The sequence below is a fragment of the Dunckerocampus dactyliophorus genome, chromosome 12 (assembly GCF_027744805.1).
Source record: "Dunckerocampus dactyliophorus isolate RoL2022-P2 chromosome 12, RoL_Ddac_1.1, whole genome shotgun sequence".
In the NCBI taxonomy this organism is placed as follows: Eukaryota; Metazoa; Chordata; class Actinopteri; order Syngnathiformes; family Syngnathidae; genus Dunckerocampus; species Dunckerocampus dactyliophorus.
The window spans coordinates 618,935-646,602 of NC_072830.1; the positions used below are offsets into that span (position 1 = coordinate 618,935).

A 27,668-nucleotide genomic window follows, 5' to 3' on the forward strand; every position below is an offset into this window, starting at 1 on the left:
ACTGCGGCCTCTCGGTGGACGTTTGAAATGATTTGCGTGACGCCGATAATGCGAGCTCAAAGTGCTGAAGATAACTGATGATGATGATGATTTCACCACAGAACACATCCACCTTTGGCTTTCCTGAGTCAACTCAACACACAACTACCTACCTGTGCAAAAGGGCATCATGGAACCACGGAGCCACCAGGAAGCAGCCCGCTAACAAACAGACGTTGCCTTTCAGAACATCTTTTTGTGTAAATGTGCGCTTCAACATAGACATAGACACACGCCGCATAGAGTGTGTTTGTCCACTGCTGTGATATGTCCACGTGGAAGTGAATCCAAGTCAACATGCTTACTTTCACAAGGCGCCTTTCTACAAAAACACTTCAGTTCATTCCTCCTGTTTCGACATTAACACACGCACACGCTAATAGAAACCAAAAACCATCGATTTCATCTTCTCAGACGGCTAAGATTAGAACTTTATGGAGCCCACAGGACTAATTCACATGACATCATCAGCTCTAGAGCACAACTATACACACTATTCATACACATATAGACACACATGCATAAGGACATGCACATATACAGGTATACATACACATACACATATATACATAAATATATATATCCATATATGCATACACATAGATACAGTACATATATATAGACATACATATATAGACACATAGACATACACATATAGACACACATACATATGGACATACACATATATACATACACACATATACATCCATATATACATACACATATACGTACATATAGACATACACATACAGTCAAACTTGTCTATAGCGGCCACTAGAGGGAGTCTGCAAAAGTGGCTGCTATAGACAGGTGGCCTCTATAGACAGGTTGGCGTCCAGTTTGAATGTTGACCAGTAGAGGAAAAAAAAGAAAAAAGGGGAAAAAAAATAATAATAATGTTGACCAGTAGATGGCACTGCGGACTGCGGATAAAAGTTGTACAGCACTACTAGGCTTGTTATTATCATGGTTCATGGTTTTAATTAATCCTGAACATGCATATGAGTCAAACAGTAGCACATCACATAGTACCAAAAAGGAGTAGGAAGAAGCAAAGCTTATTTAATCCTACCCCTCATCAGTTTCACATCAGTTGCAATACATTTATTCTCCTCTTGTTCTTCCAAGTGTACTTTGTAGGTCTACATGACAATGTAGTGCAATCATAGCCAAGGTTTTTACTTACTAAAAGGAAGCTAGAGGCTTAATAATAACTGATAGAATATATCCACCACCCACAGAACAAAGCTGTGCTCGTAATGTCTTACGCTTGTTTTTAATATTTTACTTTTTATACGGCAGAGTGTCATTACAGCTTTAGTTCATCAGGAAGTGACGGGAAGTGACGGTGGGCGTCCCGAGCAGGAGAGCTAGGCTCAGTGCTAGCTGTGAGTTTGGAGAGAGTTGGGAAGTGTGTTTATGTTGGCGTGGATGTAAAGTCCTGCAGTGTTCTCCGCTGTTAATAAAGCCATTAAAGTGCATCGGCGACGTGAGTCTCTCCTTTCCCACAACAAGCGGCATTACAGTATTGACCAGTGCACACCAGGAAATAAACGGTGTCATTTCTTACAGGCATTGGCTGGACAGCTATGTAGTGGGGCTTGTTTGACCTTTGCCTTGTGGGCAAGCAGGAAGGAGAGACGATGCTGAGAGATGTGTGTGTGTTCTGAGCTGCTGTCTGGTGGCCGCGTTCAATAAATAAAGTTGGCAGAAGCAACAGGAGAAGTTTCCTTCTTTGCTTCGGAGCTGAATAACACTGACAAGTTAACAGACTAGTAGCGAACGGAAAAGAAGACGGCTTTGTTTGTGTCGAATACAGAAGATGAGGACTTTGATGGATTTGTGGATGAGGATTGATGAAAAATAACGTGAGTACATTCTAAAATACTTCAATTAAGTACAACCCAACTCAGTTTTGCTCCCGCTGCCGCATGCATGCTAGCGTATGTTTTTTTTTATTGTAGCGTCGCTGGGAGCACGTCCTGTTCCCAGCCTACTTTGTGGTAATGTTTTGGTGCAAATGCTCTTAAAGTTACATGTTTGACCAGGAAATAGCAAGCTCAAAAGAAGACGGCTTTTTTATGTGGAACAACTGACAGTTTGTGTGGATCTTGTGAATGATTGTGACTGAGCTAGGACTCAGTAATTAAAGTCTACACACGGCGGCTTCATTGACTGAAAAACGAAACTTTTTCGTGCATGAAGCTTCTACTTGAGTTGGTAATTTGGCCGCTATATGCAGTCAGATATTGACCAAGGGAGACAAAATGGGTGGCCGCTGGCCGCGTTGGACAGGTGACTGCTATACACAGGGTCTATAACATGTACATTTGCTGCAGGGGATTTTTCAGTGGCTGCTATAGGCAGGTGGCCGTTCTATAAAGGTGGCCGCTAAGACAGGTTTGACTGTATATACATCCATATATCCATACACATACAGTATATACATACATATAGACATACACATTTATACATACACACATATACATACATATAGACATACACATACATATACAGAGCCATGTCAAAAAATTTGAATACACTAAGTCCCCAACTAACGAACACAATTGGTTCCAGATGACCGTTCTTAAGTGGAATTGTTCTTAAGTAGGGAAAAGGTAATATTACCAATGATCTAGGTACTACATGTACATGTATACATACACAGTGTATGTTTATGTATGTAAATATGAGTTTGGATGCAGTAGTAATATTAAACCAGGATAATGAATGAAAAAAACAATAATAAAAGTGATATAGTAATACGTAATGATAAATGTTATTTACCTTTGAAGAGGAGTGGTCGAGCATACGTCGTTGTGGAGGAGGAGGAGGAGATATTGAAAAAAAGGACAAATGGTGGTGGTGGTTAGACTCTTCTAAAAGAGGTAGTGTTCTGTGGGTGGTGTAGAATTAAGCAGGCCTATTAACTCTTCATAAACTTTAATCACACGCTCTGTCCGGGTTGTACAATTTATCTTTCCATTTAGCTTTACACTGTATCTCCCCAGCGTCTAACTCTTCCTGTGTTGGTCTCGTTAGCTCTAAGGCTGCATTAGCAGTGTCACAGTGCCCTCTACTGGTCAAGCATGTACAGTAGCAGTATAAATACTGATTGAGCGACTGACTACACACAAAATAAAATAAAATATAGACCAGTCGGCTTGTGTTCGTATCTTGCGAATGTTCGCTAGTCGGGTGTTGGTAACTTGGGGCCCTAGTGTATTGTGTAAAAGTTCATTTTCTTCTGTAATATAATTCAAATTTTGAAACCTTCATATATTCTAGCTTGATTGTGCATGCAGTGAACAATTCAAAACCTTTTTTTGTCTTAATTTAGTTTTTATGGCATACAACTCAAGAAAACCCCCAAATCAATGTGTCATAATATTAGAATATTCTGACAGTACTCAGTTACTCAGTCTCAAAGTACAGTAGTACCTCGCATAACATAAACCTCCTTTTACATAAATTCCACTGAACATAAAGAATTTATGTAAAGTTTTTGCTTCGTATTACAGAAGAAATTCCATATAACATAAAGTGTCAAGTCAGTGCAAGTCTTTTTTTTTTTCAATCAACTTTATTAATGCCTCAAGTCGGCGCAAGTTCAGACTAACACTTGGTCACGCTCTCATTGGCTGATTTTCGGGGCACCGCCTCCGCTCTCATCTAATTGGCTGATTATCGGGGCACCGCCTACGCTCTCATCTCATTGGCTGGCTTATACAGCACGTACGTGAGTTTGTGTGAGAGACAGGCTTGTCCCTTCAACCTCCTTCCTCTTCGTAGTCCCCCTGAAACTAACGTAAACAATTAAGTTAAGTTACAAATTAAAATTTGGCACACAACATTATCATGTAGAGACCAGCTGACTCTTAGACTCTCTGAGTCGCGTTTCGACTCAGGCTAGTCCTCCTCCTCCTTCCTGCCTCCACTTGCGCTCCTGATCAAGACATCTCGTGAATGGTAGGATTGTTTTTGTTTTTCAGTTTTATTCATTTACAGTTATCTTATTTATTACCTTATTTTATATTGTAATGTTACTCTACTATGTTTATGCTAACGTTTTCGTATATTTTCCCACCATATTTGGTGGACTTTGAATATTTTGAAGTGCCAAAGGGGTGAGTTTGGGAAGATCTTGGAACGGATTAGGCTATTTACATGTATTTTACGCTTCGTATAACATAAAATCCCTATAACATAAAGGTTCTCGGAACGGATTATTTACGTTGTAGGGGCGTCTACTGTACTCTGTTTGCCAATTTAAAAAACAGCTAATCAACTCAAAACGCCTGTTAAGGTTCCCTGAGCCTATAAAAACTTGTCAGCCTGGTTCAGATCACGTAACCACAATCATGGGGAAGGCTTCTGACCTGACTGATAAGAAGAAGACCGCTATTCACATCCTCCATCAGGGGGGAAAGAAACAAAAATACATTTCAGAAAAAGTTGGCTGTTCAAAGTGCTGTTCCAAAGCACATAAGAGGAAAGCTTGTTGGAAGATCAAAATGTGGGAGGAAACGCTGCACAAGCAGGAGAGATGTACGGAAGCTTCAGAAAATTCTGAAGCAGAGCCGCTTCAAAAATTTGACTAAGCTCACAAAGCAGTGGAATGAGGCTGGAGTGTGGACCTCAAGGAAAACAGTCCAGACGTATCCTAGAAATGGGCTACAGAAGCCGGATCCCCAGGGTCAAGCCACTCCTGACCCCAAAACAAAAAAGAAACGTCTGAGCTGGGCTTTGGATAAAAAGAATTGGACTGCTGGCCAGTGGTCCAAGGTCCTGTTCTCTGACGAAAGCAAATGTCTCTCATTTGGAAATCAAGGTCCTAGGGTGTGGAGGAAGACTAGAGAGGCACAGGACAGAAGCTGTCTAAAGTCCAGCGTGAAGTTTCCTCAGTCTGTGATGATTTGGTGCCATGCCATGTGCTGGTGTTGGTCCACTCTGTTTCATCAAGTGCAGAGTCAATGCAGCTGTCTACCAGGAGATCCTGCAGCACTGCATGCTTCCATCTGCTGAAAACCTTTTTGGAGACCATGACCTGGCACCTGCCCACAGCGCCAAAACCACTAGTACCTGGTTTCCTGACAACGGTATTACTGTGCTGGACTGGCCTGCAAATTCACCTGACCTGAACCCCAGAGAGAATCTGTGGGTGTCGTGAAGACGAAGATGAGTAACATCAGACCCAACAACAGAGATGAGCTGAAGGCCGCTATCGAAGCATCCTGGGCCTTCGTAACACTTCAACAGTGCCATTGGCTGATTGCCTCCATGCCAGACCGAATTAAAGCAGTGATTTGTGCAAAAGGAGCTGCAACAAAGTATTGAATACAGGAATTAAACATAATTTTCAGTGGATTGATATTTCTGTATTATGAATCCCATTTTTTATTGTTTTGATGAAATATTCAAATTTTTTGACACATGGATTTTCGGTTTTCATGAACTAAATGCAATAAACATCAAGATTTAAAAAATAAAAGGCTTGAAACAATTCAGTTGATGTGTAATAAATCTAGTACATATGAAGGTTTATTTTTTAAAATGATATTATGGAAAACAATTAACTTTTACACAATATTCTAATTTTTTGACATGGCTCTGTATACATCCATATATACATACACATACAGTATACCTCCATATATACAGTACATACACATATATACATTTGGATCTTAATGAGGTTTTAAGTAAAGCTACAATATGCAAAAGCAAGAAGGGGGAGTGAAACATTTTGAAAAAGTCATTTATTGGAAACAACAAACTCAAATAGGCTGTTTATCAGCTGATCAAAAGTTTAAGACCATCACTTAAAAAAGAACCAAAAACTCTCCAAACCAGAACCAAACATGTTGTCATAGGACTCAGTAATGAGGAGCTCCGCCATTTTTGTTCATCACTTCCAAAATGGCTTTGGGCATGCTTGATGGGGGTGTCATACAACTTAATGTTCAAGTTCAACGTCTTTGTAGAAAGGCGCTTTATGAAAGCATGACTTGTATTCACTTCCCATATGGCGTTGATGATGATGATCAGCGTCTGTATACAGCACGTCTATGCTTTCCAGCGTCTACAGGCCAAGTCAAGTTGCTCTGTAACGGTTACACTGCATTTTAGTTTCACCTGCAAGCGGAATATGCTAACATGTTACATGTAGCGTGTTTGCTGCTTACAGCATCGCTAGAACACTTGAGCACGACGCTGCTTGGCTGCAAGGGTGCTTGAAGACGAACAAGAGATGTCTGATGTATGTACGTGTACGTGTGTACGTGTAGCTGTGTTGTTAATCAGCGCCTGTCGGCCTTCGTCTTCCTGCTCTTGGTCTAGGATGACACATTTCACATTTGTCTGGCTGACTGAAAGTAGCCTGGCCTCTTCAGCAGCAGCAGCGACCAGATCCCCTTTCACACTCCCTCCAGCGCGGTGGCTTTGAAATGCCCGCAGCTCACCCTCGGAGCCCCTCCCGTCAAAAAGGGTCCAAACAAAGTACGCACACGCACGCAGAGAAAAACATGGTTGACGTGCAGAATGTGAACTCTCTGGGCCGGCGGGGTGAACGTGCATGAAGTTCAAACATGGAGGACTGTACTGACTTGACCACATCTGCTCTGCTTTGTGCCGCGTGTGCGTCAAGAGGTGAGCGACGCCCACTGAAGACCATCTGAACGTCCAAAGACAAGGAGGGACGTTAAGTGGCTTGTAGATGATGTAAAATAGTCAAGTAACGCTTTTCTGCCACTCGCGTAGCGTTGATGGTCACAAACGCACCCAATTTACACTCCTGTTAATAAACCACTTGGAACAAGGACAACTACTCACTCTTTTTATGTCTTTTCTTCCTTTATGATTGTGCTGTTGGACAAGAGAACAATGACACCTGCTGACGTTTAGAAAAGTAAGGTTGGAAAAAGGGATGAAAAAGCAGCCAGGACTTGTCATGACTCGTCTGTTTCATAGAAATATCACATGTCACACTGCAAGTAACCGCCCACAGCCGGTCCACGACCGTGGCAGGCATAGCCGGGGTCAGATGTCACAGAAGTAGCGGGAGCTGCTAAGGACTGTGAATGTGCTAAGACTGACTAGTTAGCCCGACCTGGCGCCACCATGAGCTTTCCAAATCAGGTCATTTATGATACACTTCTTTGTAATTGGTAGCCCCCACTTGTACTCATTGCAACCACAGTTTTTAGCTCTCAGAGTCCATGATGAAGGTCTCAAAATTTGGCTGGAGCTCCGACACCAGAGCGTCCACAAAGTCCTCCATGGTGGGCCGGCGTTGCAGCATACCTGCAACACACACACACACACACACACTATGAAACACGTCATTTGGTCGGAGTTTTTGCTTGAGGCTCCATGGGCGGGGGCTCTTCTGTGAACCCTGGATGACTTTCAGCATGAAGAAAAGTCAATGTGCTCATCAAATGTGCTTCTGAAACTAAACAAGCCAACACACGTGATCATCATTAGACGGTTGACTACTGTTGAATAAACATGAGTGCTGTGTGTGTGTGTGCGCATGTGTGTGTGTGCGCAAGCGTGTGTTCATGTGTGTGGCAGCTGATGCGTGGACTCTTTGCTCACTTTACACTTCAGTTGGACGCTTGCTTTGAAGTCTCTCCCTTTCCCCTTGTGGGCCTGCCAATGTAAATAGGCGCTCCAAGCACCCACCCCCCCGTCTCCACATGGGTCACACACACGTGTGCACAAGCACGCATGACTGGAGATGCAAAAAGGTTGACGGAGGATGTGACACACATTGGATACTCGTGGAGGATAGAGCAGAAAAGTGGCTGAGAGACACGACCGTCTCCTCTTACAGAGCCGACGCCCCACCCCGTCCTCCGGCTACAAGATGATACGCAACGTCGGTGTCTTACACGCCATGATGGCTGCACGGGCCTCGGATCCCTGGGGAACGAGGCGGCCACACGAGACGCATCGCCAGTTTAAATTCCAAAGGTTATCATGAGAACCTCTTCTTTTTGCATCCAAACGCATTTTGGACGGCCGGCCGGATGGACAGGTGGCTCAGTCTGCGTGAGGCGGACTCCGTGGTTAAGAGGGAGCTGAGCCCAACGGCAAAGCTCTCAATTTAGGGGTGGATCCACATTCCTACCCCCACCTCTGGTCATGAGCTTTGGGTAGTGACCTTGAGGACAAGATGGCAGGTACAAGCGGCCCAAATGAGTTTTCTCTGTAGGGCGGCTGGGCGCCCCCTTAGAGACAAGGCGAGAAGCGCTGTCATCCGGGACAAACTCGGAGTAGAAGCGCTGCACCTCCACATTGACAGAAGGCAGATGAGGCGGCTCGGGCATCTGGTCAGGATGCCTCCCTGGGGAGGGATTTCCAGGGCACGTCCGACCAATAGGAGGCCTCGAGGAAGACCCAGGACACGTTGGAGAGACTATGTCTCAACTGGCCGGGAATGCCTCGGGATCCGCTGGGATGAGCTGGACGAAGTGGCCGGTGAGGGAGAGAAAGTCTGGGCTTCCCTGCTTAGCCTGCTGCCCCCACCACCTCACCTCGGATAAGCAGAGGATGGATGGATGGAATATAAAGTAGAAAGGATAAGGCCTCTTTAAACAGCTTTATTCAGCAAAGCATCTAAAGCACAAAATTCATCCCAACAAGTAGGCCCTAATGTATGTTTTTATAGTTTGAATTCCATAAAAATATAAATATAAATAAATATAAATACACAAGGGACAACTAGTGCACGTGCGTGTGCTGGGTTGGGGTTAGGCAAAGCAGAAAGCGTGTTTGGAAGTTCGCGCCCTGCGGGTCGACCTGCAAGCGAGGCTGCCAGCTCCTTGAAGTGGTCAGCATTCCAGCGTGAAGCTCCGTCAATCCAGAGACGGATGGCCTGGTTGCAGCAGGAGCCCCCCCCCCCAATTCGGCTCCCAAGCGTCTACTGAGGTTACTGTTCTCAGCTCCCCCCCCCTCTTCTGGAGTGCTTTGTCCTGACACACCGCAGTGAGGGGATGACACTTTTGCCCGTGATGTCCATCAGGTCCATCAGGGTAAAAGCTGTGGAAAGCAGGTGTTTGCCACTCTCAGGCGTAAGGCTCCACTTGAGGCTTTCTGAACTTCTCTTAAGGTTTGAATGCACGTCCATCTGCTCCATGTTCCAGTACTTGACCACCAGCGTGTTGTTCTCATCTGAACGCCAGCCTTCACAGCAGGTAGGAATGCACACAGCACGCCTTCTCTGCTCCTTCAGTCACGCTCCTCCCTCTGGGAACTTCTTGTTGAAGCCCCGCTGCTGATCATTTGTTGGGTGTCATCACCACATCACAATGTAGACAGCATGATCCCATGATCACATGACTATTGTTAGCAAGTGGTCCCACAGCTTGGGGAACGTTTCCACTCAGCACCCGGTGAGGGAACACCAGGTCGTGCAGGAAGTAGTGAAACATTCCACAGGTAAACGTTTAGGAGTGAGGAGTGAGACTTCCCTTGCGCCATCGTGGTTCACCTTTCACCGACTCGCTGTTTTGCAGGTTTTTTTTTCAATTTTAATGCTTTTTTTTTTTTTTTTTTAACAGCACATGAACATGCATTGTCTTCTGCGTCCTGATTGGCTGTAGACCACTGTCAATCAATCTCCTTTGTGCTGAACCGCTGTGTTTGCTGTCGTCTCATCGCTAGCAAACGGCTTGCAGAGACTCTGAACTTGCATGGTTGCACATTTTCCCAGCGGAGGATGCTAACCATCGCACTAAAAGGTGGACTTGTGGACATGCTGAAGGAAGCTGGACGTTACGTGGCTGTAGGGAACGCTCTAAATCAGGGGTGTCAAACTGGTGCCATGGAGGGCCGAGACACTGCAGGTTTTCTTTCCAGCCAGTCACTAAAGCAGGTGATCTTAATGATCAACACCTTCAGTTTGAGGGAAGGAGCTCATCAATGAAATCACCTGCTGAAGAAACTGGTTGGAGAGAAAACCTGCAGCGTCTCGGCCCTCCAGGGCACCAGTTTGACACGTGTGCTATAAATGAATCTTCAGTTGGAGGATGAGGATACGGCAACAATATGTTTTAACAAGGACACAAAACACTTCAGGATGAAGAGGCACAATCAGAGGAGTGAAATACATGTGAGTCGCTTCATAATGTCATGTCCTACCTTGTAGATGATCATGACCATTCTTTTTGGAGAGTGTTTCAACAAGACAGAAATGGGAGAAAATGTTCACGCCTGTCTGAGTGTAAAGTGTAAGATGAAACATATCATCACTGCCTGCTTATCCTCCCCAATAAACGAGAGAACACTCCATCTTCTATAGCAGGGGTCGGGAACCTTTTTGGCTAAGAGAGCCATAAAAGCCACATATTTTAAAATGGATTTCCTTGAGAGCCATATAATATTTTTTAACATTGAGTACAAGTAAATGTGGGCATTTTTAAGGAGGACCTCTAAAGTTATTCTTTTTATTAACATTGTTACACTGAAGCAATCCAATAATAAATAAACTACTTTTTACCATTAATGCGACTTCTGGTGCTGCGTGCTTTTGCACCGTACTCCGTATCTTTTTCTTTTTCCAGAATTAGCGATCTGACTATTTGATTTAAGGAAGGGAAGTTCATGCGAATAGGCTACCGCGAATAGGCTACCGCATTATCCAGTGATAATCGAATTTTGGTGTTTGACCCGGAAAATATTGGAAGGACAGCTGTCACTGGCTCTGGCCACCCGCATTGTGGTAGAAAATGGATGGATGGACTAAAATGCATAACAAAGTTTTATATTTTGAGTGTTATTTTTAACACTGTGATTTCTGTAATGTACATTAAAAGGTCAGCGAACAAAAAAACAAAAATACATTTTTATCGTTTTAAGACATGTTTGAGAGCCAGATGCAGGCATCAAAAGAGCCACATCTGGCTCCCGAGCCATAGGTTCCCTACCCCTGTTCTATAGCAACGTTTGTGCTCTGGATGATGAGATCAAAAGATCTGCTGTCAAAGCTTAGCTTCTTGAAAGAAAACTAAAGACTTTTTAAAACAGTTTAGCTTCTGAGTATTTGTGAAGCTGCAAAGTCCTGACGTGGGGGCTGTTCCTCTTCCCCCATCGTGGAATGACTCAAGTGAAGCACTAGCATTTAGCATTTAGCCGCATTAGCTACACACATCCTTTACCACCATCAGCATCAGCATCATCATCAGCATCAGCATCCGGGAGCAGGTCAACCTCCCCAAGACAAAGCTGGAGAGGTGTGTTCAACTGCTAAGTACACACCCTGTAGAAGTACACACCCTGTAAAAGTACACGCCCTGTAGAAGTACACGCCCTGTAGAAGTACACGCCCTGTAGAAGTACACACCCTGTAGAAGTACACGCCCTGTAGAAGTACACGCCCTGTAGAAGTACACACCCTGTAGAAGTACACACCCTGTAAAAGTACACGCCCTGTAGAAGTACACGCCCTGTAGAAGTACACGCCCTGTAGAAGTACACGCCCTGTAGAAGTACACACCCTGTAAAAGTACACACCCTGTAGAAGTACACGCCCTGTAGAAGTACACGCCCTGTAGAAGTACACGCCCTGTAGAAGTACACACCCTGTAGAAGTACACGCCCTGTAGAAGTACACGCCCTGTAGAAGTACACGCCCTGTAGAAGTACACACCCTGTAAAAGTACACGCCCTGTAGAAGTACACGCCCTGTAGAAGTACACGCCCTGTAGAAGTACACGCCCTGTAGAAGTACACGCCCTGTAGAAGTACACACCCTGTAGAAGTACACGCCCTGTAGAAGTACACGCCCTGTAGAAGTACACGCCCTGTAGAAGTACACACCCTGTAGAAGTACACACCCTGTAGAAGTACACGCCCTGTAGAAGTACACGCCCTGTAGAAGTACACACCCTGTAGAAGTACACGCCCTGTAGAAGTACACGCCCTGTAGAAGTACACACCCTGTAGAAGTACACGCCCTGTAGAAGTACACACCCTGTAGAAGTACACGCCCTGTAGAAGTACACGCCCTGTAGAAGTACACGCCCTGTAGAAGTACACACCCTGTAGAAGTACACGCCCTGTAGAAGTACACGCCCTGTAGAAGTACACGCCCTGTAGAAGTACACACCCTGTAGAAGTACACGCCCTGTAGAAGTACACACCCTGTAGAAGTACACGCCCTGTAGAAGTACACGCCCTGTAGAAGTACACGCCCTGTAGAAGTACACGCCCTGTAGAAGTACACGCCCTGTAGAAGTACACGCCTTGTACAAGTACACAACAAATGATTCAATCACTGCTCAACCTGACTAACATCCATGCGGCTCTTTGAGGGCGGATGCCAAAGACGTGTGCGGGTGTTTAAAGGCGCAACCGACTTTTTTGGAATGACATCCACTTTCACCACGCACACGCGCACACGCTGCAGTATGTTCCTATTATTTGTTGGTTTGTGTGAGCCTGATCAGTGATGAAGTGTGTTACCTTCCACCATCAGCATTGGCTCCTTGGCTCCTCCATGGGACAGCATCTCTCGACGATAACGCTCACCCATTTCCCTGAAACACACGCACGTGCACGTGCACGTACACACACACGCACGCACACACAGCAAAGAGGAAATCAGTCCTCGGCCTCCAGCAACATGTCTGTGAACGCTGCGTCTCACCTGTTCAAAGGGTCCTGAAGAAAGCACTGCTTCCACACCATGGAGGCCACAGCTCGGGACATGAGGTATGAATAGTATTTGGCCCCGTAACCAATCAGATGGCTGAATCTCAGCTGCCAGGCCTGCATAACACAGACATTCCACTAAAGCACCGAGTGCCTTCACTGACATGCGATGCATCTGATTGGCGGATGGTAAACCAATGAAAAGACATTCAAGTTGAAATGTTTCTTGGCATCTCTCTAGTGTTCACTTTTCCCCCAATGACAAAAACAGAACAACAAGCTGGGAGCTCCCATTTCAAAAAGGACAAAACATTCAAACTTCAAAATAGTAGGAGGGGTTAATCTCGTCTGTCTGCTGTTGCCTGGGGGGGGTCTGTCTCCACGACGGTGAAGACAAGCTTTCTTGTGATCTCCACTAATGGGGGCTGCTGGGGAATTCAGTCACTTCGGAAAGACAGCAGCTGCCATAGTTGAGACATGAAAGGCTACACACGCCCCCACCAGCAGAAGGGTTTGTAGTTTTCTTTATTCATTCCCAAAAGAGGAAACACTTAAGTACCTGAAAAGTGACTGTATCGATGAGGGGGGGCCAAATAACAAGTAGAGCATGTGGTCTGTGTTAAACGACATTTGATTTTCTATGAGGACAAAACATGTCCCATGCAACACGTCCAACACCCCCACTGAGCAGCGCCATGTCAACTACCGCACATGGCTGTATCATGATACTGTGACATCGACATCGTGGATGGCTTTTCTTCTAGTCGACTACCGCACATGGCTGTATCATGATACTGTGACATCGACATCGTGGATGGCTTTTCTTCTAGTCGACTACCGCACATGGCTGTGTCATGATACTGTATGACATCGGCATCGTGGATGGCTTTTCTTCTAGTCGACTACCGCACATGGCTGTGTCATGATACTGTATGACATCGGCATCGTGGATGGCTTTTCTTCTAGTCGACTACCGCACATGGCTGTATCATGATACTGTATGACATCGGCATCGTGGATGGCTTTTCTTCTAGTCGACTACCGCACATGGCTGTATCATGATACTGTATGACATCGGCATCGTGGATGGCTTTCATTTTACCACTGCTTGGAAAGAATGCCTTTCATCTTTTCAAACTGCTCGGACTGAATAAGACGCCATCAGTGCTGCACAAGCACACTATATTGACAGAAGTAATGGGACACCTGAAGGTGAAAATGCCCTCTTTGGGCGTACAACAGCTTCAGCTCTTCAAAGACTTTCTCTAAGATTTTGGAGTGTGTCCTGAGAGGGGGCCAGCAGGCTACACGTCTGTTCTAGTTTATCCCAAAGGTGTCTGATGGGCTTGTTCCTCCACACCAAACTCACCCAATCATGTGCACTCGGGGACAGAAATGGGCCTACGTCCCACAAGGTCGGAAGCATAGACTCGTACCTTTGCTAGGACAAAAAAACTATGATTGAGGGGGAAGTAGAAGAGGCTAACTGATGAACTGATTGAGAGACTCATGCATACTGGAGACACGATGGAGTCCATGTTAGATGGATGGCTTGTGTAATTGTCAGGTGACCTCATGTCCTGTCACTTCTGCACTTAAAAGAACACCTCCATCCCCCCGCCAGAGATCAAACAAAACATAGCACACCGATATAGCCCCCCCCCCCCAAATAAATGGCTCCTTCACATACTGTATTTGGTGTGTAAGGCAGGCCGTAGAACTTCTGCTGCATCTCCTGTAGGATTTCAGTGGTTGAGCAATTTTGGGGTTTGCTGTGGTAAATCTGGTCCAGGGCAGCATAGAAGACCTGCCAGGGGAGAATAGAGAATAGAAGGTAGAGCAACTACCTTCATGTCAACCACCAACTACCTTCATGTCCTCTTTCACTACATCCATAAACCTCCTCTTTGGTCTTCCTCTAGGCCTCCTGCCTGGCAGTTCCAAACTCAGCATCCTTCTACCTATATATTCCCTATCTCTCCTCTGGACATGTCCAAACCATCTCAGTCCCTGACTCTGACCTCTCTGACTTTATCTTCAAAACCTCTAACATGTGCTGTCCCTCTGATGTACTCATTCCTGATCCTATCCTTCCTGGTCACTCCCAGAGAGAACCTCAGCATCTTCATCTCTGCTACCTCCAGCTCTGTCTCCTGTCTTTTCCTCATGGACACTGTCTCTAGACCAAAAAACATCACTGGTCTCACCACAGTTTTGTACACCTTTCCCTTCATTTTAGCTGAAACTCTTCTATCACCCATCACACCTGACACTTTTCTCCACCTGTACCATCCTGCCTGTACACGCTTCTTCATCTCTTTTCCACACTCTCCATTGCTTTGGACTGTTGACCCTAAGTACTTCAAATCCTCCACCTTCTTGATCTCTTCTCCTTGTAACCTCACTCTTCCACTTGGGTCCCTCTCATTCACACACATGTACTCTGTCTTACTGCGGCTAACCTTCATTCCTCTCCTTTCCAGGGCAAACCTCCACCTCTCTAGCTTCTCCTCCACCTGTTCCCTGCTCTCACTGCAGATCACAATGTCATCTGCAAACATCATAGTCCAGAGATTCCTGTCTAACCTCATCTGTCAGTCTGTCCATCACCATAGCGAACAAGAAGGGGCTCAGAGCTGATCCCTGATGCAGTCCCACCTCCACCTTGAACTCCTCTGTCACACCTACAGCACACCTCACCACTGTCTTCCAGTCCTCATACATGTCCTGTACCGCTCTAACATACTTCTCTGCCACTCCAGACTTCCTCATACAATAGCACAGTTCCTCTCTGGGCACCCTGTCATAAGCTTTCTCCACATCTACAAAAACACAATGCAGCTCCGTCTGGCCTTCTCTGTACTTCTCTATCGACATCCTCAAAGCAAATACTGCCTCTGTAGTACTCTTTTTTGGCATGAAACCATACTGCTGCTCACAAATGCTCACTTCTGCCCTTAGTCTAGCTTCAACTACTCTTTCCCATAACTTCATTGTATGGCTCATCAGCTTATTCCTCTGTAGTTGCCACAGGTCTGCACATCTCCCTTGTTCTTAAAAATGGGCACCAGCACACTTCTCCTCCATTCCTCAGGCATCTTTTCATGATCTAAGATCCTGTTGAACAACCCAGTCAGAAACTCTACTGCCACCACTCCTAGACACTTCCAAACCTCTACAGGCATATCATCAGGACCGACGGCCTTTCCACTCTTCATCCTCTTCAATGTCCTCCTCACTTCATCCTGACTAATCTTTGCTACTTCCTGGTCCACAAAAGTCACCTCTTCTAGTCTTTGTTCTCTCTCATTTTCCACATTCATCAGCTCTTCAAAGTATTCTTTCCATCTTCCCATCACACTACTGGCACTTGTCAATAGACTTCCATCCCTGTCCTTAATCACCCTAACCTGCTGCACGTCCTTCCCATCTCTGTATCTCTGTCTTGCCAACCTGTATAGATCAGTCTCTCCCTCCTTACTATCCAACCTAGCATACAAGTCATCATAAGCGCCTTGTTTGGCCTTTGCTACCTCTACTTTCACCTTACGCTGCATCTCCCTGTACTCCTGTCTACTCTCCTCAGTCCTCTCAGTGTCCCACTTCTTCTTAGCTAACCTCTTTCTCTGTATACACTCCTGTACCTCCTCATTCCACCACCAAGTCTCCCTGTCTACTTTCCTTCCAGATGCCACACCAAGTACTCTCCTGCCTCCCTGATCACATTAGCTGTAGTTGTCCAGTCATCTGGAAGCACCTCCTGACCACTCAGAGCCTGTCTTAACTCCTTCCTAAAAGTCATGCAACACTCTTCCTTTTTCAGCTTCCACCATTTTGTCCTCTGCTCTGTCTTTGTCCTCTTCATCTTCCTCACCACCAGAGTCATCCTCCACACCACCATCCTATGCTGTTTGGCAACACTATGGCCTACCACTACTTTACAGTCACTGATCTCCTTCAGATGACAGCGTCTACACAAGATGTAGTCTAGCTGTGTGCTCCGACCTCCACTCTTATAGGTCACCCTATGTCCCTGCCTCTTCTGGAAGCAAGTATTCACTATAGCCATTTCCATCCTTTTTGCAAAGTCAACCACCATCTGTCCTTCTGCATTCCTCTCCTGGATACCAAACCTGCCCATGGCCTCCTCATCACCTCTGTTTCCTGCACCAACATGTCCATTGAAGTCTGCACCAATGACAACTCTCTCTCTTCTAGGTGTGCTCTGCATCACTTCATCCAAGTCCAACCAGAATGTCTCCTTCTCCTCCAGCTCACATCCTACCTGTGGAGCATACCCACTAACAACATCGACCATCACACCTTCCATTTCTAGCTTCAGACTCATCACTCAGACACTCTTGTTACCTCCAGGACATTCCTAACAAACTCCTCCTTCAAGGTAACTCCTACTCCGTTTCTCTTCCTATCTACACCATGATAGAACAACTTGAACCCTGCTCCTAAACTTCTAGCCTTGCTACCTTTCCACCTGGTCTCCTGGACACACAGTATGTCTACCTTCCTTCTCTGCATCATGTCAACCAACTCTCTACCTTTTCCTGTCATAGTTCCAACATTCAACGTCCCTACTCTCAGTCCCATACTCTTGGCGTTCCTCTTCTCTCTCTTCCTACGGACACACTTTCCTCCTCTCCTTCTTCGACTATCTATCTATCTATCTATCTATCTATCTATCTATCTATCAGTGCTCTGTTGCATGTGTGTGTTATTGTATTTACTGCTGCTGCCAATAGAGGGGGTTGTATAGTCATGTGAGAGTTCCCCCTGGTCTCAGTGTGTGTTTACGTGCCAGTAGACCAGGGGTCACCAACGTTTTTCCTTGTGAGAGCTACTTTTAGAAAATGAAAATGGCCACGAGCTACTCATGGCTACACTGCATAAGTCACCAGAAAGTGCTGTGTACATCCGTGTTGCAGCTTGACCACGCAGTGAAGCCGGTTGTGAAACTCATTAACTTTATTCCAGCGAGGGGACTTCACCATCATCAGTTGATTCATTTTCTTGAAAAAACTGGCGCAGATCACACGGACTTACTTTACCATTCTAATGTCCGCTGGTGAAGTTTGGGAGAAGTATGTCAACGTGTGTGGGAGCTCAAACGGGAGATGATTTGGTTTTTGGAGCTACATGAAATGCAAGCCAATGTCAGAGCCTTCAAAACCAAGCTGGTTTTATTTCCAAGCAAATGCATGTTAATACTTTAATGCTTTTTCTGTTTATGTTTCATATGTACTGTTAACAAACGCAGCTTTTTTATATGTATCGTATCTTGTGCTGACCCGGCCCGTCTGTCAAATTTTAAAAGTCAATGTGGCCCCCGGCCCGAAAAGTTTGCCCACCCCTGGTATAGAATCATTAGAAACAAATAAAGTTGGCTACTTATTTTGGGAACCTATCCCCTGCGATCAATGAGGGAACACTGCACCTGCAATTGTGTGTCTGCAGCGCCGCACATCTTCTTAGACTCACACAGACGAGCCACCATACTCTCAGGCAGAGGCTGGAGGACAAAGAAGCCATCAGTGGTGGTCATCTAACGGAAGCGGATTATTTCATGATGCTTTCTCCAAGTGTACCTGTCCGCTGTCATAATGCCGTGCAAACTGGCTGACCACCCGATAGTCGGTGGCGAAGTACTCCATGAGGATGGAGGGCACTTCGGCAAAGTCGGTGGCACATCTGGTTCCTACAGGGCGGACAAGACATTGTTGGATGATACGTGGTGATGAGATGGTACCTGGTATTTGTGTCCAATGTTGCCTCCCCTTGTGGTGTTGAAGATCCTGCTATGTGAGGAAGCAGCCTGGGGTTGTCATGGAGGTATCTCTTTGAGAGATTGGGGTGACACTGAGGAAGTTTTACTTTTCCTCCCTCCATTTCCAGCCTCAGATAGGTCAAATTATGGATTATTTGTATTATTTCCCTCCCCCCCCCCCCCGTCTCTTGTGGACTTGATTGTGCTATTTCCTGTGTACATGCTACAGTACGCTAACTGCTCACAATAAATAATACATGAATGAAACGCGTCGTCGTCGTGGCATTATTACACGTGCTCAGTTCACCTGTCACGTGCTGGTAGCGGGTGCGTCCCAGCATTGAATGCATGGCGTGGCCCATCTCATGGAAGAGGTTCTCCATCATGCCAGGAGAGAGCAGGGTGGGGGCACTTTGTGTAGGATGGGGGAGGCTCAGCATCAGCACCACGATGGGCAGTTGATACTGGCCCGTTTCCTGGCACTGGCGACCTCCGCGGATGGTGAAGTGACAGTCCTGCGTTTGGAGGAGATGGTGGCATCAGTTTGCTCCAACGTGCTTGTGTAGGTGTGTGAGTGTGTGTGCTCACCTGATTGGGTTTGTCTTGCCGGTGGAAGAAGTCACAGTAGATGTATCCGAGTAACCCCTCCCTCTCATCGACGACAGCCTGGAAGACACATGCACAGGAAATGAACTGGCACCAGTCAACACCTCATCAGCAACCACGGCCAAGACGACGACGTACCAGTTTACGGACATCATCGCTCCACACCTCTCCGGCGCCGGGGGGTTCAGACATGAGGGAAAGGCCATAGAGGCGAGAGAAGAGGATGTTCAAGCCCTCCATGCAGGACCCCAGGGACAAGTAGGGGCTGTACAGACCGGGCTCGATGTTGTACCTGAACCATGGCAACAAACGTTATTCTTCATGACTTTCTCATGTTAAGAGTTTAGTAAGTGAGTGGAAGCGAATACGAGGCTGCTTTAGCATCTTACATTTCTCAAACACACACCAATGCCAGAAGATGACAAACACTTCCTGGTTTAAAGAAATACGAGGCTGCTTCAGCATCTTATATTCCTTTGGAACTTTCTCAAAAACACACCAAAGACAGGAGATGACCAGACAAACATCCTCACATCCACCTTAGAGAGCTACATGGTGGTGGCCACCCCGCTGGCCATCCAGACATCCCAGGTACCAACTTGGTGCCACCCCCACGTGCGTAATGTGACCTTGGCCACTCCAATCAAACCTTTCCCTGATGCTCCATACCCTTCATGACCGCTACCAACTCCTTGCCAGACTGGCAGCAGTGGTGGCATCAACACGTGCTTCATTACCACACGTTCTCACGGCTTCTCAGTGGGAAAAGGGTGGGTTGGGCCCAGGTGGAGGAGTTCAAGTATGTTGGGGTCTTCTTGTTCGCGAGTGAGGGAAGGTTGGAGGGTCTGCAGTAATGCGGTGGCTGTGAAGAGAGATCTGAGCCGGCAGGTAAATAAACCCCCACTGGAGCATTGTCTACCTTTTTCACTCCGTTGTTCTGAACTGATCCGGAGACTTTAGTGACCCCCAGCGACTTTGTCTTTGTTAAAAACGACTGGCGTCGTGTTTGGCGACTCTCTTCTGTCACCCTGCGGTTTCTTTCCCCAACGAGCGTCCCCCCCGTCACAATCACTCACACCCCCAGCGGTCACACAGTAGCCTCGTGCAGCAGCTCTACTGCACATCGCAGCAGATACGAGAACTTTACAGGGATTGGCTGCTCGTTGGTAGCATCAATGAGCCCACAGATGGCAGGACACACATCATCATGTCCTTGTACTCTATATCCTTATATTCTATATCCTGATACTCTATATCCTTATATTCTATATCCTTATACTCTATATCCTTATATTCTATATCCTTATACTCTATATCCTTATACTCTATGTCCTTATACTCTATATCCTTATACTCTATATCCTTATACTCTATATCCTTATATTCTATATCCATATATTCTATATCCTTATACTCTATGATACTCTTATATTCTATATCCTTATATTCTATATCCTTATATTCTATGATACTCTTATATTCTATATCCTTATATTCTATATCCTTATACTCTATATCCTTATATTCTATATCCTTATACTCTATGTCCTTATACTCTATGTCCTTATACTCTATGTCCTTATACTCTATGTCCTGATACTCTATGTCCTTATACTCTATGTCCTTATACTCTATATCCTTATACTCTATATCCTTATATTCTATATCCTTATATTCTATATCCTTATACTCTATATCCTTATATTCTATATCCTTATATTCTATATCCTTATACTCTATATCCTTATACTCTATATCCTTATACTCTATATCCTTATATTCTATATCCTTATACTCTATGATACTCTTATATTCTATATCCTTATATTCTATATCCTTATACTCTATGATACTCTTATATTCTATATCCTTATACTCTATATCCTTATACTCTATGATACTCTTATATTCTATATCCTTATACTCTATATCCTTATACTCTATGATACTCTTATATTCTATATCCTTATATTCTATATCCTTATACTCTATATCCTTATACTCTATATCCTTATACTCTATGATACTCTTATATTCTATATCCTTATACTCTATATCCTTATATTCTATATCCTTATATTCTATATCCTTATACTCTATATCCTTATATTCTATATGCTTATATTCTATATCCTTATATTCTATGATACTCTTATATTCTATATCCTTATACTCTATATCCTTATATTCTATGATACTTTTATATTGTATATCCTTATATTCTATATCCTTATATTCTATGATACTCTTATATTCTATATTCTTATATTCTATACTCATATTCTATATCCTTATATTCTATGATACTCTTATATTCTATATTCTTATATTCTATATCCTTAAATTCTATATTCTCTGATATTCTTATATTATTATCCACCCATCATGATATTCTATAGTCTATATTCTATGATATTCTTATCCACCCATCATGATATTCTATATTCTATATTCTATGATATTCTGATATTCCACAGGCGTACGAGGGCAAGACATGCAAGACAACACTCCCAAGCTTCTCTACTTCCTAACATCTTTTGTCCCGCCTGACAACGAGGGGCCGTGCCACATAAGCCCCCACCACTTGAAAACAGCGGAGTGGAATTAGCAAGACCACACGCTTCCTTAACGTGGAGGAAACTCACCTCTCTGCACGCAAGACTCCGCTGAGGTACGGGTGATCCCACGCCATGAGCTCCTGTGTCAGCACACGCACACGCACAACATGACTTCCTATGGATTCCAAGCACGGTGAGGCGGTGATGACAGGAACAGAAAGTCACCTACAGAACTCCGAGGATTGAGTTTTTTCTTCATGTCTCGCATCATCTGAAAGTCCTTGGCTGTTCTGTCACAACAGGAGGAAACAACACAAACAATCATTGGAAGTCACAACTTCACCATTCATCCATTCATGCTTCACTGCACAACACGCCTTCAGCAGGTACCTCACACCTCATTCTCACCACACCGTGTGGATTACTGCCATGACTGGCATCATCGTGTACCCTCCACTGCATACAGTACAGTATACTACACTATAGTAGTGTACCCTCCACTGCACTACAGTACAGTATAGTACAGTGTGTACTGCCAACTGCATACAGTACAGTATAGTACAGTGTGTACTGCCAACTGCATACATAACAGCACTTTTGCTGTTAGCACTGTCTTGCTAGGCTCTAGCTTTAGCATTTTGCATATCACGTTTCGATTGAGCACATGAGCAACCATCTACTGAGGCAAGCGATGTTCCCATGTGACCACAGTGTATCAACGCAGGTTGCAGGATGCTAGCTATTAGCATTAAAAGCTAGTTTCAAAAGGCCCCAAAAGCACCATGTTGATCTGCCATGCAACAGGCAGCAGGGCCATTCAGAATGTCTGTAGTCCTGATGATACTTTTTAAGAGCACACCTTGCATCGGCTGGCATGCATAAGCTCCAATCATTGGCAGACTTTTCGGGAGGGGGGAGCGTACCTGTCGGACAGCTTGTTTGTCAACAGCTGGAGAAAGCTCATCACCGTCTCTGCAAAGCAGCACCCAATCATCACAACGACAACAACGTGCGTGTGTGCAAGTAGTTACCAATAATGACAGTACTACTTATTATACAGTACTACTTCTATTACTAGCAATGGGCGGGGCCATGACTCACCTGGTGTTGTTGCCATGGTTCCCTTCAGGGCTCTGTGGCCGTACGTCTCGTATCCTACCAGTCTGGCCAGCTTGTATCTGCACCTCAGCAGCTCCTCCAGACACTCCATCAGGTCTGCGTTTGGGTAGAGGTAAATCCTGTAAGCGATTTCTCGAACCTGCAATAGCGACAGGAAGTCTGGATGCTCACCACTGGCAGCCAATATCCATCATCATCAATCAATCATTATCTCACGCAGGCCCCGCAAACACTTAGGAGGCAAAGGCGCCACCTGCTGCGCCACCAGTGATGTTCACAAACCAAATCATCAGGTGCGTCTGCGTGGAGTCCTCCCACTTGCACAAAGCTCCCCTCGCTGGCAAAGTGCACGTGAAGATGCTCGGGGATGGCAGACCTGGCAATTCTGTTGGGCATGTGAGAGCCCACCAGGAACTCGTGGTTTAAATCCAAGAGCTTCACATGGAGCGCAACCGCCTCCTTCCTCTGCAGGGGGTGGTGGGGGTGGGGGGTGGGGGGGGTAAGACACACTGTTGGCGATGCTAAAGGTCAAATCCAATTAAACAACAGCACAAATGTAATTTTGCTGTTCTTAAGATGAAATATGAGTAGAATAGATTCATAATATTAGGAGGCAAAAACAGCATAAAGTTAAAATATTAAATACTATCATTTCAAAAAGTCTGAATATTATGAGAAACAGAACAAAGAATAAGCTGCAATTTCATGAAAATGAGGGTGGGTAAAAGGTACAATATTCGGATAATAAAGTCAGAATATTATGAGAATAAAATGTTAATATTACAAGATTAAAAAGGTACAAGAAGAAGGAAACGTGAGCAAAAAGGTGTCATGTAAAAAAAGTAGAACGTTAATAATACCTTTCGTGTATTTTTAGATATAGAAACACATCTACACGGGTTGGTTTAAAACATGTAGGAAAAGGCTGCTCCAGGGCACACCTGTCAACGTTTGCATTTGGACATTTTTCATGCAGTGTGGGCGGGGCGCAGACAGCAAATAAAAAAGTGACATCACAATCAAGTCAAAAATGAAAGTAATATTCTGCAATATTGTAGTCACCTTCCTCTTTGGTATCGTGTCCATCGATTGCACAGTTCTACGTGCAACAGATGATTTAGTGGCATTGTGATATTTCATTTGAATATATGCATTATTTCCATGCATACGGTTGTGTTCTTCCTTAGATGCCTTCATGAATTCCTCTAAAATGCACTTTGGACAAGTTAAGCGATTCAATGTTTCAAAAGGTGACATTAAAAATGCATTTGCTTGGTTTGATTTAAATAAAAGTATTGACAAGAAAATGAAATACAAAAATAACAATAACAATGACTTGAAAGTGGGATGCAACTAAATGACCGTTGGAAAACGTGGGTCCCAGGTTGAGACGGTTTGGGAAGCCCTGCTGCAGGGACACAGCATAAACGTGATAGATTTTCATGAAAAGGTCAGTTTGGCATCATAAACACCCAACAAGCCTCTCACCAGCTTGTCATCCAGGTGAATACCACTGATTTCAAAGTCAAACATGAACAACTCTGCCACCCTCCTACAAAAGAAAGAACAGTGATTCTACACACTGCATGAGTGGATGCATGGATTCTTAGGAAGAGAAAGCAATGGGACGTCCTGACCTTGTGTCTGGATCCAGCTGAGCCACAAGGTCTGGGCTCTCCAGCAAATCCTTCAAGCTCTTGCACAGCTCCACGTTCGTGTTCAATCTGAAACGTACAATGAAGCATGTTCCCTCTTAGTGAGCACACTGTTGACGGCAGGAGGATGTGCTGCCGCTTACTTCTCCACGACTGTGCCAATCTCCATGCAGGTTTTCTCTGCCGCCTCGCGGTATGCCGGATCCGGATGTGCCACTTTGACAAAATCCGCCTGGAAATGGGATGAGGAGGGGAGTGAGAGAAACAGTATGAACGTAAATGTTCTGGAAGGGACTGAACGACCTCAGCGTATCTCATGAGACTTCAGCTCGGACTCAGACAAGCAACTGAACTTACCAGGTCTGCCACCTTACAAAGAGCGTCTGAGAGCTGGTCGAAAGCTGTGACAGTGTCAACCCCCGGTGTGCTGGAACACGCCTTGTCAACCAAGAGCTGTGTTTTTTTTAGAGCTTTCTTTGTGGCAACTTGGAAGCCTGATGGTGAAGTCAGCTCTGGCACTCCAAACAAACCCTGCAGCCACAGAAGGACACATCAGCCATGTTTCAAGCAGCCTGAATAAGTAGATATCCTACATCATGTGTATGATGATACGTCACCACAATGCCGAAACATACAGGAAACCAAACACAGACTTGCTGGTTGGAGAAGTAAATACAAACCACGTTTTTCACGAAGAGGTCCAGTCTCTTGTGGGGTCTGGCGTTGAAAGCTGCACCAACCGGTGACCATGTTGTGACACTCCTGCGCAAGTATGTCCACAAACATCTCGGCATTACAGACGAAAACAACCTTTTACTAGCAGACATCTTCTTTGTAGCCTGTTATTGAACTGCCGTAACTGATGCTACTTCTTGTTGTTGTGGATACTGACAGAGGACGCGCTAACCATTAGCTTCTGTGCTAGCTTAGTAGCGTAAAGTCAGGCGAATTTAACGAAAGCATGCGATTTAAACAATACACACTATATGAAGACACACGCCCTATGTGTTGTGATTATAAGCCAAAAATGCAGCTTTTGTCACACACGTGGCTACCAGCAAATCGAGTAAATACAGTTGACATGCTGCTCTTAGGACGCTCATTTGACGCAACCTTGCGTGCCGCAGCTCATATTTTAGTTAAAAATGTATACATATTTCCCCGCTAGGAAATTAATCGTGGTTAAACTACGATGGATCGCAGCATATCCTGTATAATGTGCGGCATGATACGGTAGTCGAAATGGGGAAATTATTTAAGAATAAAAACACTGTCTGTCGAAAGTGCGGCAAGCTAAATTAGGTGTTGAAACATCGTGACGTCCCCACTATGCGACGCCGATCTTCACCATAAACCACTGAACTCTATAACTGGAATGGCCCCGATCGCTTGCTGCTCATTGGAGGCCTGAAGCCACCGGAAGTATAGAAGTCGCCATGTTGTTGCACCCAAAACAAGAAAGCCAATAACTAAGAGGAGTTGGAGATACAAGATTCAAGAGTTTTATTGTCATATGCATAGTAGAACAGGCAGTTATACTATGCAATGAAATTCTTATTCTGTTCATTCTCCCAAGAAAAGAAAGAAAACACAAGAAAGAATAAAACATAAGAAACATAAATACCAATAAATTAAGCAACAACAACAGAAGAGACATTAATACAAATAAATAAATAATAAAATGCTATGAGTGTGTGCGTGTGTTGCGTGCAGCGTGTGTGAGTGCTTTGTTGAGAAGCCTGATGGCCTGTGGGTAAAAGCTGTTTGCCTTCCTATCACGTGTTGTACAGTTACCGTACCAAACAGTGATGGAGGCGGTAAGGACACTTTCCATAGTGCATCTGTAGAAGCAAATCAAGATTGTGGTGGACATGCCAAATTTCCTGTCTTCTCAGGAAGTACAGTCTCCTTTGGGACTTCTTCAGAATTTGTTGGGTGTTGTGAGACCAGGTGAGGTCCTCGCTGATGTGTGTGCAAAGGAACTTGAAGGTTTTCACCCTCTCCACCTCAGTCTCATCAATAAACAGGGGTCTATGCGGCTCCTTTTCCCTTGTTCTTGGGTCAATGATCATCTCTTTAGTCTTATCTGTATTGAGAAGGAGATTGTTATCATGACACCAAGCTATGAGGTCCGCCACCTCTCTTCTGTATGATGTTTCAACACCACCAGTGATCAGGCCTTATGCTGCTATTAATTGCACAAATTGTGATACAAATCACGACAAGGGACTTACATTTCACAGGTAGGTAAATGCTTATAAATAATAAAAATAGTTTAAAAAATAGATACTTTAAATCTGTAAGCATCTTTTCATCTAAGTAGTTGTAAATGAGCCCTTATTCTCCTTTAGATTTCCACACTGCAATGTTCAACTTCTAAAGCAATGGGTAGTAAATATGCGGAGAGACAGGTGGATTCCTGCAGCCAGATCGCAACTCTGTTCAAGTCATTTCACCGAGGAGAACTTGGACAGGACCGGCCAGACTGTTAGATTACGACAAAATGCAGTTCCAACAATATTTGACTTTCCTGATCATCTTCTAAAGGTATGCGTTGCATTTAACTTTGATACTATGTAGATCCTGATCGTAACAAATACCTTGTGAACACTGAAATTGACTTGTTATGCATTGTAATTTCACACCATAGAGGTAGGAAAAAAAACTTAAACTGGAGAGAAATTTTGAGATTTGGGTCTAGTAAATTTACTCTGTTTCAATTGAATTTTTGTTAATTCGTGTTAACTTTTATACCGAAACATAATAAATGTAGTGTATGAAGATACATGTATGTGTATGCCTGTGTGCTTTTTTGGGTGAAGCAAGATGGCCGACCAATGGCTTCAGGCTGTCAGCAGGGACGCCCCTTCCAGTAGTATAGAGTTCAGTGCCATAAACCCACCTGCGTAAATACTGTCACTGCGCAATACGTACCCGGAACGCAATCGGTTCAACTGGGTTCTACGCACGTGCAGACGCTACTACATCCGGTCGGCCTATTTTCGTCATATGATAGGCGTTTGTAATCTACGCCATCCGTCGATCGTCCCCGCTCCACCCACAAAAACGTCATTAAGATAGATACTGAGAAATAACAACACGATCAGTATTTTTTTATATCACTGTGCAAGTGGACAGTTTATAAGCCGTCTTTTCTTTGTTACATAATTTATTTTACTTTTTTTCGCTACTGAAAAAATACACACAAAAGCAATTGCTAGGAAGATTTTTTATTTTGATTTATATATTTTTTTG

The 27,668-nt window shown here is 44.6% G+C and overlaps 2 protein-coding genes across 6 annotated transcripts in view; one reads left to right on the top strand and one right to left on the bottom strand.

The window, feature by feature from the left end:
- The window catches only part of LOC129191000 (tumor necrosis factor receptor superfamily member 19-like), a 29,399-nt gene extending 19,430 nt beyond the window's left edge, over nt 1-9,969 (top strand). For 2 of the 4 annotated variants that reach the window (XM_054793901.1, XM_054793902.1), the window contains exon 10: nt 9,606-9,883. In XM_054793901.1, the coding sequence (XP_054649876.1) occupies nt 9,606-9,637 (32 nt within the window). In that variant the 3' untranslated portion in view covers nt 9,638-9,883. Of the gene's footprint in view, nt 1-101 lie in introns of all 4 variants that reach the window. The other 2 variants (XM_054793904.1, XM_054793903.1) reach the window with 2 other exon arrangements.
- On the bottom strand, nt 5,856-25,750 carry LOC129190999 (mitochondrial intermediate peptidase-like). 2 transcript variants are annotated; one of them, XM_054793899.1, is made up of 19 exons: nt 25,094-25,750; nt 24,771-24,944; nt 24,557-24,645; nt 24,396-24,482; nt 24,247-24,310; nt 23,041-23,223; nt 22,741-22,897; nt 22,563-22,611; nt 21,869-21,929; nt 21,727-21,779; nt 19,220-19,373; nt 19,064-19,141; nt 18,783-18,990; nt 18,297-18,406; nt 18,146-18,220; nt 14,387-14,503; nt 12,692-12,813; nt 12,508-12,581; nt 5,856-7,341 (listed from the first exon to the last, which is right to left on the bottom strand). In XM_054793899.1, exons 1-19 carry the CDS (start codon nt 25,238-25,240, stop codon nt 7,241-7,243), a joined length of 2,103 nt encoding a protein of 700 aa, XP_054649874.1. In that variant the 5' UTR covers nt 25,241-25,750; the 3' UTR covers nt 5,856-7,240. The 2 variants fall into 2 exon arrangements, with proteins under 2 accessions (XP_054649874.1, XP_054649875.1); XM_054793900.1 differs by lacking the exons at nt 24,247-24,310; nt 24,396-24,482; nt 24,557-24,645; nt 24,771-24,944; nt 25,094-25,750 and adding an exon at nt 23,821-24,197.
- Nucleotides 25,751-27,668: the final 1,918 nt, after the last annotated feature.

Bases quoted from the DNA above. Each gene is read 5' to 3' on its own strand.
- LOC129190999 (XM_054793899.1), bottom strand. From the start codon at position 25,240: ATGTCTGCTAGTAAAAGGTTGTTTTCGTCTGTAATGCCGAGATGTTTG. The intron at 24,945-25,093 runs GTTTGTATTTAC...CTGTGGCTGCAG, and splicing joins ACCTCTTCGTGAAAAACGTG to GGTTTGTTTGGAGTGCCAGA. The intron at 23,224-24,246 runs GTGAGAGGCTTG...CACCCCCTGCAG, and splicing joins TTCACCTGGATGACAAGCTG to AGGAAGGAGGCGGTTGCGCT.